This window comes from Branchiostoma belcheri, unplaced genomic scaffold (genome assembly GCF_001625305.1).
Source record: "Branchiostoma belcheri isolate BF01 breed outbred unplaced genomic scaffold, Haploidv18h27 scaffold6, whole genome shotgun sequence".
Classification (NCBI taxonomy): domain Eukaryota; kingdom Metazoa; phylum Chordata; class Leptocardii; order Amphioxiformes; family Branchiostomatidae; genus Branchiostoma; species Branchiostoma belcheri.
This window is the reverse complement of record NW_017804242.1, coordinates 7,240,164-7,254,476: the sequence shown is the minus strand read 5'-3', so window position 1 is coordinate 7,254,476 and position 14,313 is coordinate 7,240,164. Positions and strand designations below refer to the sequence as shown.

The window sequence follows — 14,313 nt, the reverse complement described above, 5'->3', positions numbered from 1 at the left end:
AGTGGCTGAGTCATGGTTCTCCCAAACATCCCCGAGCCCTGCCTTTTTATTGAAGGGTATACACTTTCTCCAAGTGCCGCACATCGAGAAGAGGTGGAGGTGTGGCCGTGTATTTAAAGAGTTCCATACCCTCCGGGCTGTTACCAGACATTACCGTTCCTTCTGAGTTAGAGTGTGTTTGGGTGACAGCTAGACCGAAACGCCTGCCAAGAGGGGTGTCTGAAGTTGTAGTGGGTGCCGTCTACAACCCGCCATCTTCACCTCATCAGGACCTGCTTGTAGACCACCTCATCTCTGTTACAGACGACATCAGGACACGTAACCCTGAGGCTGGAATAATTCTGTTGGGAGATTTCAACCACCTGGACATGAGTCAACTCTGCAATGGAAACAACCTGTCCCAGGTCATCAAAGAACCAACGAGAGGACAGGCTATGCTGGACCTGATTATTACCAATCTTGACAAACACTACAAAACACCTCAAATACTCGGTCCACTGGGGTTGAGCGATCATAACACCGTTCTGTGGGAACCACAAACGACAAGGAAAGAGAACTTTACCAAGCGCAAAACACTAAGGCCTATCCGTGACTCTGACCGCCGGGCCTTCGGCCAGTGGATATGTTCTCAAACCTGGGACGACGTGTACGCCTCCCAAACCTGTGCCAGCAAGGCCGCGACCTTCTACACAACCATGGAAAACGCCATAAACAAATTCTTCCCAAATAAACAGATAGCAATGCACAATAAGGACAAACCTTGGTTGAAACCGGATATCAAAGATATGATTCGTAGACGACAGAAGGCATTCTCAGAAAAGAAGACTGCCCTGTGGAGGTATCTGCGGGACAAAGTGAACAGAGAAGTTAAGAAAGCCCGCAGGTCTTTCTACCGGGATAGAGTCCAAAACCTTAAAGTGGAAAACCCTGCGGATTGGTACAAAGAAATAAAGACCATGTTGAACATACAGCAGCCAGAACTTTCACTCAATATTCCCGGCAACGACGAAGCAGACAACGCGTTCATCTCAAACCACATCAACAAGAAGTTCGCCGAGGTGGCACAGGGAAGACCACCATTGGATCCAGAACAGTTACCTGCATACAGACCTGTTCAGTCAGACCCACCCGAAGTGAACGTATGGGATACCTACAACCGGCTGCGTAGACTGAAAGCTGGTAAGGCGTCTGGTCCAGATCAGTTGAGTGCAAGGATTTTGAAAGAATTCGCATGTGAAATAAGTTACCCGGTTACAGACATCATGAATGCATCCTTCAAGGAAGGTTACGTCCCACAAGCATGGAAGGATGCCACTGTCGTACCCTTACCCAAGTCACATCCCCCTTCAGTCGACAAGCTTAGACCAGTCTCTCTTACCTCTCAGCTTGCCAAGGTGGCTGAATCCTTCGTCTCTACATGGATCATACAAGATGTGCGTACCTCACTGGACACACAGCAGTTTTGGCTGCTTGAAAGGCCGCTCTACAACAATGTATCTGGTCAGCCTACTAGACTTTCTCTGCAAGGAATCTGAAAAAGGCCAAGAACATTTGCACAATGGTCATGACAGACTTCTCGAAGGCCTACGACAGGATAGACCACACGTTGGCCATTCAGAAGCTGTTACGACTTGGAGTAAGGGGGAGTCTAATCCAGTGGGTCTGCGACTTTCTAACCCAGCGGCGGCAAAGAGTTCGTTATGGAGGACAGCTATCTGACTGGGAGGTACTGACCTGCTCAGTGCCGCAAGGAACACTTCTTGGTCCGTTAATTTTCCTCGTAGTGTTCGATGATGCCATGAGGGACGCACTGCTTCACCACTGGAAGTATGTTGATGATCTGTCTATGACAGAATCTCGCCACTACCTCAAGCCGTCGCTAATGCAGGATGAACTGGACAGTTTCACTAGCTGGTGTCGGAACAACCACATGGTACTTAACCCAGACAAGTGCAAGGTTATCACTTTCTGCTTCATGAGATGCCCGCCCCCACCACCAACGCTCACCATCAATGGATCCCCCCTTGAAGTTGTGCCACTCACCTGTCTTCTGGGGGTGTGGCTGCAGAGAGACTTGAAATGGGAGATGCAGGTTACTAGAATGATAGGAAAGGCTAACGGACGCCTCTTCTTCCTACGGAGACTCAAACACTTCAATCTTCCCACCGTAGACCTCGTCACTATATACACATCCTTCGTACGACCAGTGTTGGAATACTGCGCGCCAGTCTGGCACCCGGGGCTCACCTGTGCACAGTCGGACAAACTCGAAGCTGTACAACGGAGAGCAGTTCGGACAATACTGGGAAGGCGTTTCACTAGCTACGAGCAAGGCAGGACAGACTTAAACCTTCCGTTGCTCTCAGACCGCCGGCAGAAACTGTGTCTCAAGTTCGGGACTCATTTAGAATCCCACACACCGTCAATGCTGCCACCAAAGGGTTCGGACTACCACGATAGAACAACCAGAAACAGAGACAAGTATCGACCAATTAAATGTAGGACTGATCGACTCAGGAACTCCCCAATAGCGTACATTGTTCGCCTTTTAAATACTTAATCAAATAGTTAATGTTTTTAAGGATTAAGCTTTTAATGCCGTCTGATAATCGTATTATTGTATAAATGCTAAATTTTATTCATCAACGTTATTCCTTTTATACTTATATGATAATTGGCCCATTGTTTTATTTTGAATTGAACTCTGAAAATATTTGTAATCGGAATCCGCAATTCAGCCTGCGGGCTGCGATGGATTTGTATGTCAATAAACCATTCATCATCATCATCATCATCATCATCATCATTATTTATTTAGTCATTTATTCATTATTGTATATTTAAGAAAATAGTTTTACCTGCATTCGAGCCGTACATCGGGTTGGGAATATTCGCAGCAGTGTCAGCTTGCGCCTCCAAATCGAACTGAGGCTGCTGCATAGGAGCTGAGTCTATTGAGGAAATGAGAAGATATGAAAGAATAAAAACGTATTTGGAAAAAAAAAAGAATAAAAACGCCCTCAATCTAGGAAATACCTCGCGTTTAAGACAAATTATAAGATGCGAATAAAGATTTACACTTTAAATGTTACACTTTAAAAAAAGGCGTACATGGGATTGGGAACATTCGCAGTAGCCCTTAAACTAGAATTAGCCTGCTCGAAATATTGGGTGCATGTGCACCTTAGTGCATCCAAAATTGGAGTTGTGCACCTATTTTTTTTCATTTTACTAGTATACCGGATATTCTTGGTCTCTGAGTATGAGAAAAAAATCTTTGTTGTAGTAATGTCCAAGATTTTGAAGCTAGCTAGCTCTTATTTTAGATTCAAGCTCAGAAGAGGAGCGGTAGTCATCGGTAAAACAGCTGGGGTGTTCAACGCAGAAAGACTAAATGTTTTACCTGCTTTGGATGCGTGCATAAGGTTGGATATAGTCGAAATGGCGCCTGCAACTAATCGCCAACGAGGCTGAGCCTGCTGCATGGGTGTTTCCCCTGAAGAAATTATAAATTTGATAAGTCCTTTTTGCAACCACGCAGAAAGGAAGGGATGTGTATAATCGATTTATCGAGAAACAATCGGTCAGCTAAACACGCTATCAAATGCAAAAAATGTTACCACGACTTGATTACGACATACAAGTGATGAATATAATTTGTGTTAAGCTAATTTAGTTTGTGTTAAGCTAGTTCTTCAGTTTTCTAATAAAGCTTAACAAATGCGATTTAACTAGAATCAAAAGTACCTGTGTCAGAAGTCTGAGACCGTTGCTGTCCTTCTGACATGATGGCATGAGTCAAGTTTCTGGATAACGAGAAAAAAAACACGATCTGCCCCTGGCAAAGCGCCTGTCGACTCACGCACAGCTCTAGACACAAGCTGCTATCAAGCCAAATCATTAATAGAAATGAGAGAAAAGCAAACTATATCGAAATGGTAATAAACACGAAAAACATCAAGGAAATACATATAAGACCATAATATCTTTTGTTGTGTTTTTGAGAAACTTAATCATCGTGACCAGCTTACGCAATTGCAAAAACGTGTTGGCCCTTTTTTTAACTTAAACTATATAAACGTTTAAACCTGGAGATTAGAGAAGGAAATTTTTTTCTCAATAAAACTTCCTTTTGCAAAAATGAAATATGAGAAGCGTTGTATCATGGAAACTGTTTAGGAAGATTTATTAAACATATTCTGCGTAAGGCAATACGCTAATACGGAGACTTACTCGACGAAGTAAGAGTCACGCAACCATTGTTCACACCGAGACAAATCATGCGAATACGTCAGCGCTTCATATGATAGACATCAAATGTTAGTGATCAAACCGATATTTTTAATGTAATTTTACTTGTTAATTGTATTCATTAATTTTTGTACGCGTGGGAGAAAATCCTATTTAATACCACCCACCTCGAGACATGTTATGTAAGCACGTGGGTGGTTTAGTTAGAAAATATGAAAAATGACATTTAACAAAATGATTTTTAGGCTGAATTATACCATTCGTTTTGGCTCTAAAGTATTTACTCGTAGATAGACTAGCTGAATTTTGGCATCATTCAATATTTTGAATCCGTAAAGAAGCAGGAGAATTAAAGTCAAACGTACATCCGCGGAATATTTTAACGGTCTGTGCTACTTAATATTATGAATTGGTGTACATTTATAATTTAGTGTGGTATAAGGCATTTTCTTGTATAGTTGGGGTCCAACAATCATCTAAAAATGACATCGCCAAAACAAAGGTGAACGACGAACTGACTTACGCTGTATTTTTTGAATTATCCAATAATTTGAATCCGTAAAGACGTTGGAGAAGTCGAGTCATCCATATAATATTTTCAACGGTCTGTGCTACACTACCTTATGAGTGCTACACTATAAATGAGTGTATTTTTTAAATTCAACATAGTGTAAGGTAAATATTTTTCTATAGATAGGGGCCAACAATCATTAAAAAAATGACATTACCAATACAGAGGTGAACTGTGAGATGGTTTATTACGACCAAACAATGACATGCAGCTTTCACAAAAAAAGTGGTGAAGTGGAAGGACGATTATTTACGATTAAGTACAAGATTAAGTACAAGAGTGTAACCATTTATAAATTATATCTCTGGACTCAGAAAGGCTCGTTATGGACCATTTTGGACTGTAATCATGATTGCCTTTCTAGAACTCGGGTTCTCATGTGACTGGGATAACGTCACTTAGTAGAAGTACAAGTAAGTAATCATGAGTGCACTTTTAGACCTCGGGCAAGTAAAATGTAAGTAAACATGAGTGTATTTCTAGACCTCGGATTCTCAAATGACTGAGATGACCTTACATAATAAAAGTATACAAGTAAGTAATCATGAGTGCATTTCTAGACTCTTAGGCTCTCATATTACTTAGTAAAAGGGTACTTAGTATAAGTACATGTACAATATAAGTATGATCGTATTTTTTTACCTCAGGAGTTCAGCAGCACGACTAAGATAACATTACATTACTAAGATAACAGTACAAGTAAATAATCATTAAGTAATCATCAGTAAGTAACCATTGATGCCTTTCTATACCAGACCTGTCATATGAGAGATCATTATTTAAGTACAACTACAAGTATGTAATCATGGATGCATTGCTAAGCTGTCATATGACTAATATGACATGACTCAGTATAAGTACTAGTCAAATGTAAGTAATAGTGAGTGCATTTCTAGACATCGGGCGCTAATATGTCTAAGATGAAAGTGCATATAAAATGTATTAATTATGAGCGCCTTTCTAGACTTTTGGGCTCTCATATGACAGATGACATTATTTAGTACAAGTACAAGTAAGTAATAATGAGTGCATTTCTAGACCGTGGACTCTTTTGTGACTAAGATTATATTTTTTTAGTTTTTTTTTAGTATATGTACGTATATATACGTAGAAGTACAATGTATGTAATCATGGGAGCTAATATGACTGAGATGACATTACTTTGTATTAGTAAAGGTAAGTTATCATGAGTTCATTTCTAGCCCTTAGGTACTTATATGACTAATATGACATGACTTGGTACAAGTAAAAGAATAATGAAAGCATTAATTAGTGTATTTATAGACCTCGGGCGCTCATATGACTGAGATGACATTACATATTAAAAGTACAAGAAATCAATCGTGAGTGCCTTTCTAGACCTTGGGCTCTCTTGTATTTAGAGGGCATAACATATAACAAGTAGAAGTAAATGATCTTGAGTTTTTTAGACCTTATAGACTCTCATAAGACTGAGGTGACGCCACTTAGTATATATGAAAAGTTAGTATTTATGAGTGAGTTTATAGACCTTGAGCTCTCATAAGACTGAGATGATATTCCATAATATGAGTGTATTTCTAGACATTTTGGCTGCATATGACTGAGGTGACATCACTTAGAATAAGTACAAGTAAAATGTAAGTAGCCATGAGTGTATTTCTAGATCTCGAGGGCTCATATGACTGAGATGATATTACATCATAAAAGTACAAGTAAGTGAATCATGAGTGCATTTCTTATATGACTGAGATGACATGACTTAGTGTGAGTAAAACTAAGTCATCTAAATCATGAGAACATTTCTAGACCTTGGGCACTTATATGACGGAGATGACATTGCATACATTAGTACAAGTACAATGTAAGTAATCATGTTTATACTTAGGGCTCTAATTTGACTGAGTGGTCATTACTTATTACAACTACAAGTATGTAATCATGAGGTTTACTTCTAGACCTTTGGCTCTCATATGACTGAGATGGCTTTACTTAGTTTTAGTACAACTAGGTAGTTATGAGGTGGCTGTGCTTTTAGACATAGCGATAGGAATATCTTACTTTACCTCCTTACTTCAGCCAAACCCCATAATAAATTAGAATCATTTAAAATCTCTGGTATAGAATTGAAAAGAAAACAAATTGATGGGAGGGGGGATTTCTGGAGGGTGTGATCTCGCCCCTATCTTGTATTTTTTGACACCAGACTTTCTGGTCAACTTGCAACAGGGGTTGTAAGGCCTGCCCCCTGTAACTCCTAAATTATTTACCGCATGATCACAAATTTTCAAGGGATTGTTTACTTAGTTAAATCAAACAACAATTTTATGTCATTATATCATAATCACTGATGTTGAAAAAAAATCTTATAATTACACCATACATAGTTAAATTATCCTCCATCTTCAATAAAATGCAGGCCGTTTTGATTTTATAGGGCATAGAAGTTGTCGCGGGTGTTAAACGCCCTTCTCACGCTTAGACTAGGACTGAATTACAGTCCAGACCTGTTTTCAAACTGGTTCCAGTTATTACACTTTTTAAGAATAATAATTAAAAAAACATGTTCAAGTCAGTTCTAATCAAATGTCTCTTATGGTCATTTAACGAATGTAACGAACGTCATTGAAAGAGCGACCAAAATTCCCCTGAGGCATTATAGGTCTTTCATGGGACTTTCTTAATCAATGCTAATTTGATGACACCATTGCTTTATTTAGGTGTATTTAGGTTATTATAAATTAAATTTTGTCATTTTGTATTTCTTTTCATCGACTGCTTAATCGACGTCCTTAGTCAATTTCCGTTGTATTTTTGGCTGTATCTTCAACCTGTGTTGACCATGGATAATCTAGATGGACAATGGCTTAAACATTTTATGACGTATTTTGACGTCAATGTTGTTGCCACGGGTTTCAGTAGGTTTTAGCAGACCTTTTAAATTATAGTTTAGAGTTAGTTAATTATTCATTAATAGTTACATTTCTTCTGTGTAATCACGTATAAAAAATCATGAAATAGTCACTTCAGGCCTGAAGTTGGCATTTTTTAAATCTCTATGTAATTTGAAGAAAACACAATCCTCCTGGCATTTTGACAATTAGAAAGCTCTCCAGGAACCTCAAGCTTTACCCTTGCAAATATAGGGATATTTACTGGTACACAGTTGGTCCGTCCACTGTCCTTTTTTGTTTGTCTTCCAGACAAGCCAGGCCTTTTTAGTCTGTTGGAAGATAAATTCATATATTAGGATTTCCACAACGCATGCATAAAGCACGCAAGCGTGTATACTATTGCTTATCACACATTTATTTACCAATTTACAACACAATGGACGTGGATAATGATTATTAATTAATGCTATATAACCATTACATACAGGATAAAAAGCAGTAAAATTTGGTTCTTATGTCTCAATGGAAAACGCTATATCATATTGAATGGATTAAAACTGACGCGAATGGCTAAACTGACAATGATTATATAATGGCTATCTATTAACAGCCACGTTAAAAAAGGCAGAATAATATGATAAATATGCCCCCATGTCTCAATGAAAAATGCAGCTTTCCATGCCACGTCATATTATATTATATTTTCCTTCACATTTTTAATCCTTAAGAAATGAATAATAATAATCTAAATACAATTATTTTCTTTAGTTACGAATAGTCAATAATGGCAGGGCAAAAGCACATACCACGGAGTAGAGACCAGCGCAGTCCGCGCGTTTGATCAGGTTCATAAAACCCTTCCTGTTGGGTTCAAGAGGAGCCCAGTCTCGGAAGGTCAGACGAGATCCATCGGTCCAGGTCCATCGCTTTCCAGTCCCATCAATCTTGAGCCCCATCCAGACTATGGAAGGCATTCCTTTTAAAACACAAGCACCCCATGCATGACTTAGCAACTTGTCCAAATTTACACCCATAAAACTGTGCCAGTCAAATGTTTTTGTGTTTTTTTTTTTTTTTTGACAACCACCTTTGCCAAAAGCCACATTTGCTGAGACCAGTGACTGATTTCTAAAATCAGGTACGCCAACATTACTGTTCCAAAAAAAATGAAAAAAAAGGTAAAAACTAGAGATACTAAAACATACCAGATACTAGATGTAAATACTAAATGTTCTAGTTATATTACTGGTGGAAATGAACTGTATGCCTACCGTTAGGGAGGAACCCTTTGATGAAGTTGCTCTCGGCAGCGCTTGTGATAGACAGAAGATTTGTGCCATACTGTTGGCATCCTTTATTTGCTGAATTCCAGTTGACTTTCCTTGTCATCAACTTGTAGCAGCGCTTTTTGTACTCCCCCCAATCAGACGGACATGCTCCGGCTAAGGAATGGAATAATATAAACTTTAAGTCCGTAATTTTGACATCGAGCATGTGCTGACTTCCAGCGGACTGGCGTTGTCATCAACTTGTAGCAGCGGTTATTGTACTTTCTCCAATTAGAGGGACATGCCCCGGCTAAGAAAGGAAATAATAAATTTATGTCAGATACAGATTCATGCGATTCACTTTTTTTCTGATTTGCAAACATATTCAGGTTCTGAATCAACTAACTCCAGTTGAAGGTTGAAGAGATCCTTTGTCTTCCTACTTGTTACAGACTATTCCATCTAAACCAGCCTGGTAAGTTGACCTAATGGCTTCTTTCGTTGCATTTGGAGGTAAAGTAGGATGCTAAGACATATGTGTTTTTTATTTGTTTGTTCTGTGAGTTCCTTTTGTTTCTGAAAAATCCGAGAAACAACCAATATAAAGTTGGTTTGGCCATAGTGACTGTTCCTACCGTTTTTTTTTCTAAGGAAAATATACGATCAAGATACAGGACATTAAAGAAATTGTCTTTTTAGTTTTTGTACATCTCTGTGATTGCACACATTCCCAGTTCGCATGGATTTGTGAAACGCTCATCCATCTGTGTAAATGAATCTACAATAACATTCACAAGTGCACAACAAAGAGGAATGTTACCTTGCTGACAGTTTGTTCCAGTCCATCCAATGTCACAGTTGCAGCTGTATCCGCCATCTTTGTTCACACAGCGTCCATGTTGACAGGGTTTCGCAATGCACTCATCTATGTCTGAGGAACAAACGGTACTATATTACTAATGCATTTGCCAATACAGTATATAAATAAGTACGTAGCAAATGTGTAATAAAAACTCCGTTTATACCCAAATTGAAAAAGGAGAGAAGGGAAATATTACATAACAGTAATATTTACATGTATCCTTTATATTTGGTAGTATCAACACATATAGGGATAACATTAAAAAATTGAGTATTTGAATTTTATGCCGAACCTTGCTCGCAGTTCTTGCCAGTCCATCCAGGAGCGCAGTTGCAGTTGAATCCGCCATCTTTGTTCACACAGAGTCCGTGTCGGCATGGTTTCATGGCGCACTCATCTATGTCTGTGTGATTAAGAAATCACCCATAAACAAAACTAGCGATTTCAATTTTTGAAACGAAAGATGCATTTAAAATATCTAAAAGTAACGCATTACAATATTTTAACTTAATGGTTACAACACAAGAGAACTCACCTAGGTGACAGCTATGTCCAGTCCATCCAGGGTTGCAGGTACATTTGTATCCGCCGACTTTTTTCACACAGCGGCCATGATGGCATGGTTTTCCGCTGCACTTGTCGATGCCTGTGTGATAGCAATTGCAAGTCCATTAAAGCAAAGGCCAGTGAAAATAATGACATTTTAAACCCCAAATGTCTATTTGTAGGAGAACAATGTATACTTCATTATAATTATTACTGAATTAAATGCACAAAATGGCCTTAAAACTTGACACCTTTAGAGATATTGAAAAAGATATCGCGAGATTTGATTCATACACCAAACGTTAGCTCTTAGTATGAAATTTGATTAGGTGCACTTTTTAATCGTTACGTGTTTGAAAAAAAAAAAGAATCCAAACCGTAGTAATGTAGGTGGTCTTGTCAGAATTATTATAATCAAATATATTTACACTACCTCTCTGGATTCACTATGTTTTCAAGGGTTAAGATTTTCTTGTTGAGTACATTGCATTGATCTGATTCTTTTATGACTAAAAATACCTTTGTCACGAATGAGTTATACACTGCTATAATCTTTATTTGTAAGGAAATTTACAGTAACATTCACAAGCACACAAATACACACACGCACACGTACACACACACAACAGACACAAAAAAACAATAAAAAATCGTCACCTTTTTCTTGTTGACAGTTTCCTCCAGTCCATCCAGGGTCGCAGATGCACCTGTATCTGCCATCTTTGCTTACACAGTGGCCATGTTTACAGGAAAGTCTGGCACATCCATCTATGTCTTTGAAAAAAATTAAGTCGTAAATAAACATCTTGATAATAGCCTAACAGTAATATGTATCATGATACAGTAGTATCAGCACATACATTGTACAGGGATAATTGAAATTTTAGTACTTGAATGCCTAACCTTGCTGGCAGTTCTTTCCAGTCCAGCCAGAGTCGCAGTTGCAGTTGTATCCGCCATCTTTGTTATCACAGCGTCCATGTTGACATGGCTTCCTGGCACACTCATCTATGTCTGTAAATTGAATCACCCATATATATAACTCGTGTTATAAATACTTTTGAGTATGGAAATCTTTGTTACACTATGTTAACTAAAGTGTTAGAGAACCCACCTTGCTGACAGTTCTGTCCAGCCCATCCAGGGTTGCAGGTACATTTGTATCCGCCGGCTTTGTTAACACAGTGTCCATGCTGGCATGGTTTTCGGGTGCACTCGTTGATGTCTGTGTAATACAATTGTAATTCAATTAGAAACAAAATGCGGGTATAAATAATAACATTTATATCCTTTTGGAACAAAACAACCCTAAACCGTAGCAATATCTCCGTAAGCAAAACTGGTTTTGTAAGGAATGTTCGAATCAAATATCTTTACAGCTACCTATATATGGATTCACTATACATTCCATTTTTATGTCTTTGTCATTTTTTTCTGCCACGAATAATTTATACAATGCTAATGTCAATATTTGTAAAGAAATTTAAAAATAATTCACAAGCACACACACACACACACACACGCAAACACACACACACACATACACACACAAAACAAAGACAAACAAACAAAAATTCGTCACCTTGTTGACAGTTTTTGCCAGTCCATCCAGTGTTACAGTTGCAGTTGTATCCGCCATCTTTGCTCACACAGCGTCCATGTTGGCATGGCTTCCTTGCACACTCACCTATGTCTGTGAGATTTAGAAAAAAAATATCACCCATATATAAAACTCGCAATTTTAATTTCCAAGAAAGAGACAATGAAGACATATTTGAAAATTATTTTGAGTATGGAAATCTATGTGATATGATGTTAAGAGAATAGTTACTACAATAGAGGACTCACCTTGCTGACAGTTCTGTCCAGCCCATCCAGGTGAGCAGGTACATTTGTATCCGCCGGCTTTGTTAACACAGTGTCCATGCTGGCATGGTTTTCGGGTGCACTCGTTGATGTCTGTGTAATACAATTGTCATTCAATTAGAAACAAAAGGCGGGTGGAAAAAATTCCTTTTTGGATAACAAAATTCTAAAGCATAGTGATATCTCCGTAAACAAAACTGGTTTTATAAGGAATGCTCGAATGAAATATCTTTACAGCTACCTATATATGGATTCACTATACATACCATTCTTCTGTCTTTGTCATTTTTCTGTCACATATTAGTTGTAATTATACATTGCTTATGTCAATATTTGTAAAGAAATTTAAAAAGAATTGACACAGACACACACGCACGCAAACACACACACACACACACACACACACATATACATACAAAACAAAGACAAACAAACAAACAAAAATTTGTTACCTTGCTGACAGTTTTTGCCAGTCCATCCAGGGTCGCAGTTGCAGTTGTATCCGCCATCTATGCTCACACAGCGTCCATGCTTGCATGGTTCTTTGGTGCACTCATTAAATTCTGTTTTGTAAAAACGTATATATTATTATTGACCTGTTACAATCGGTGCTATAAAAGATTATGTAATTAAATGAACAGATTAAAAAACATACTACTGCTTGAGCATTCTTGCTTAATCCAGATAAAGAACTCACCTTGCTGGCAGTTCTTTCCATTCCATCCAGAGTTGCAGGTACATTCGTATCCGCCATCCTTGTTCACACATGTTCCATGTTTGCATGGTTTGTTGGCGCACTCGCTAAAACCTGTGTTATAGAAAAGTACATAATAAATTAACTCAAATCTGAATTATAAAAAGAGCGTACAATGTTCAACTAAATAAAACAAAATATGAAAGGAAGAAAAAGGAATATGAATGATATGTTTTGTTTGGATATCCTCAGACATCTACCTTGCTGACAGTCCTTTCCAGTCCATCCACGTGTGCAGATACACATGTATCCACCATCTTTGTTTTCACATGTTCCATGCAGGCAAGGATTCATTGTACACGGGTTCGGGTCTTCCCAGGAACAGAAATACAAAAAAAATTAATTGAACAACGTTTGATGTATAACACTATAAATAGTTATTTTTTCAACCACATTTCTATTTAGCTTATGAACGGTTGTGTCTAATCTAGTTCTGTTTGTATTCAAAATGTACATTTTTGGCTCTTGGGTTAATTAAAACATGTGGCAGTGACATAGGCAACTTCAAACTGATACATTTTAAAGGCTTCATTGTGATAAATGGATAGTTTACCTTCAATGCCCTTCTATTGAAAGCAAATGACTTAAAAATTTAGTGTTACTTTGCGTACAGCAAAAATGTACCCTTATTCAAAGTTTTGCAATATACAACAATTTATCGTCATTTACTTTAAGATCGGAAGGGAAATGGAGTGAAATATGTTGGATTTGCTCCCAAAGAAATTTCGGCCATTTAAGTTAGTAAAAATATCTCACCAGTGGTCGACAGAAACGTGACGGTTGTGGTAGGTAAGGCCTCTTCGTTGTCACTGATGTTGGTAAACGGCATCGTTGAGAAAGATGGTGGGGTAGAAAGTTCAACGGATGAGTAGTTTCCCATGTTGGATGACATCAGCCATGGAATAGTCTGCAGATTTAGCTTCGAGATGATCCCCATGTCAGGTTTCGAGTTCAGTTTCACCTAAAATAATTGTCCATTACTGTATTATCATTCGTAAATAATTTCATCAGGTTGGTAAACGAATGAATAGCAAAGTTCTTTGATCACAACCATTTCTTTTTACGAGCCGACGTTTTGATGACCGTCTGTCATCTTCATCAGGGCAATTCTGACCGGTTTGCTGTTGACTGACGCTAAATGTTACTTGGTGCATAGTGCACTAAAGGTGTTACATGGTTCATTATGTATATGTACAATGGTGTATTATCATTTTTGAACCCTGAACAGTTTTCAGGTAGAAAGTATCAATACGTTTGTTTGTAACATTCTGATGTTCTGAGCACTAAAGATTAGAATTATTATGCTACGTTTTATTACCTTC

General features: G+C 38.2%; 1 protein-coding gene across 1 annotated transcript in view; it reads right to left on the bottom strand.

Moving 5' to 3' along the window:
- LOC109482330 (neurogenic locus notch homolog protein 2-like) overlaps positions 1 to 13,820 on the bottom strand; it is a 64,225-nt gene extending 50,405 nt beyond the window's left edge. Inside the window, exons 1-12 of the mRNA XM_019785011.1 lie at positions 13,748 to 13,820; positions 13,192 to 13,320; positions 12,935 to 13,045; positions 12,690 to 12,800; positions 12,220 to 12,330; positions 11,954 to 12,064; positions 11,486 to 11,596; positions 11,275 to 11,385; positions 11,029 to 11,145; positions 10,361 to 10,471; positions 10,118 to 10,228; positions 9,784 to 9,894 (exon numbers count right to left, since the gene is read on the bottom strand). Coding sequence (XP_019640570.1) covers positions 9,784 to 9,894; positions 10,118 to 10,228; positions 10,361 to 10,471; positions 11,029 to 11,145; positions 11,275 to 11,385; positions 11,486 to 11,596; positions 11,954 to 12,064; positions 12,220 to 12,330; positions 12,690 to 12,800; positions 12,935 to 13,045; positions 13,192 to 13,320; positions 13,748 to 13,820 — 1,318 coding nt within the window. The remainder of the gene's footprint in view (positions 1 to 9,783; positions 9,895 to 10,117; positions 10,229 to 10,360; positions 10,472 to 11,028; positions 11,146 to 11,274; positions 11,386 to 11,485; positions 11,597 to 11,953; positions 12,065 to 12,219; positions 12,331 to 12,689; positions 12,801 to 12,934; positions 13,046 to 13,191; positions 13,321 to 13,747) is intronic.
- Positions 13,821 to 14,313: the final 493 nt, after the last annotated feature.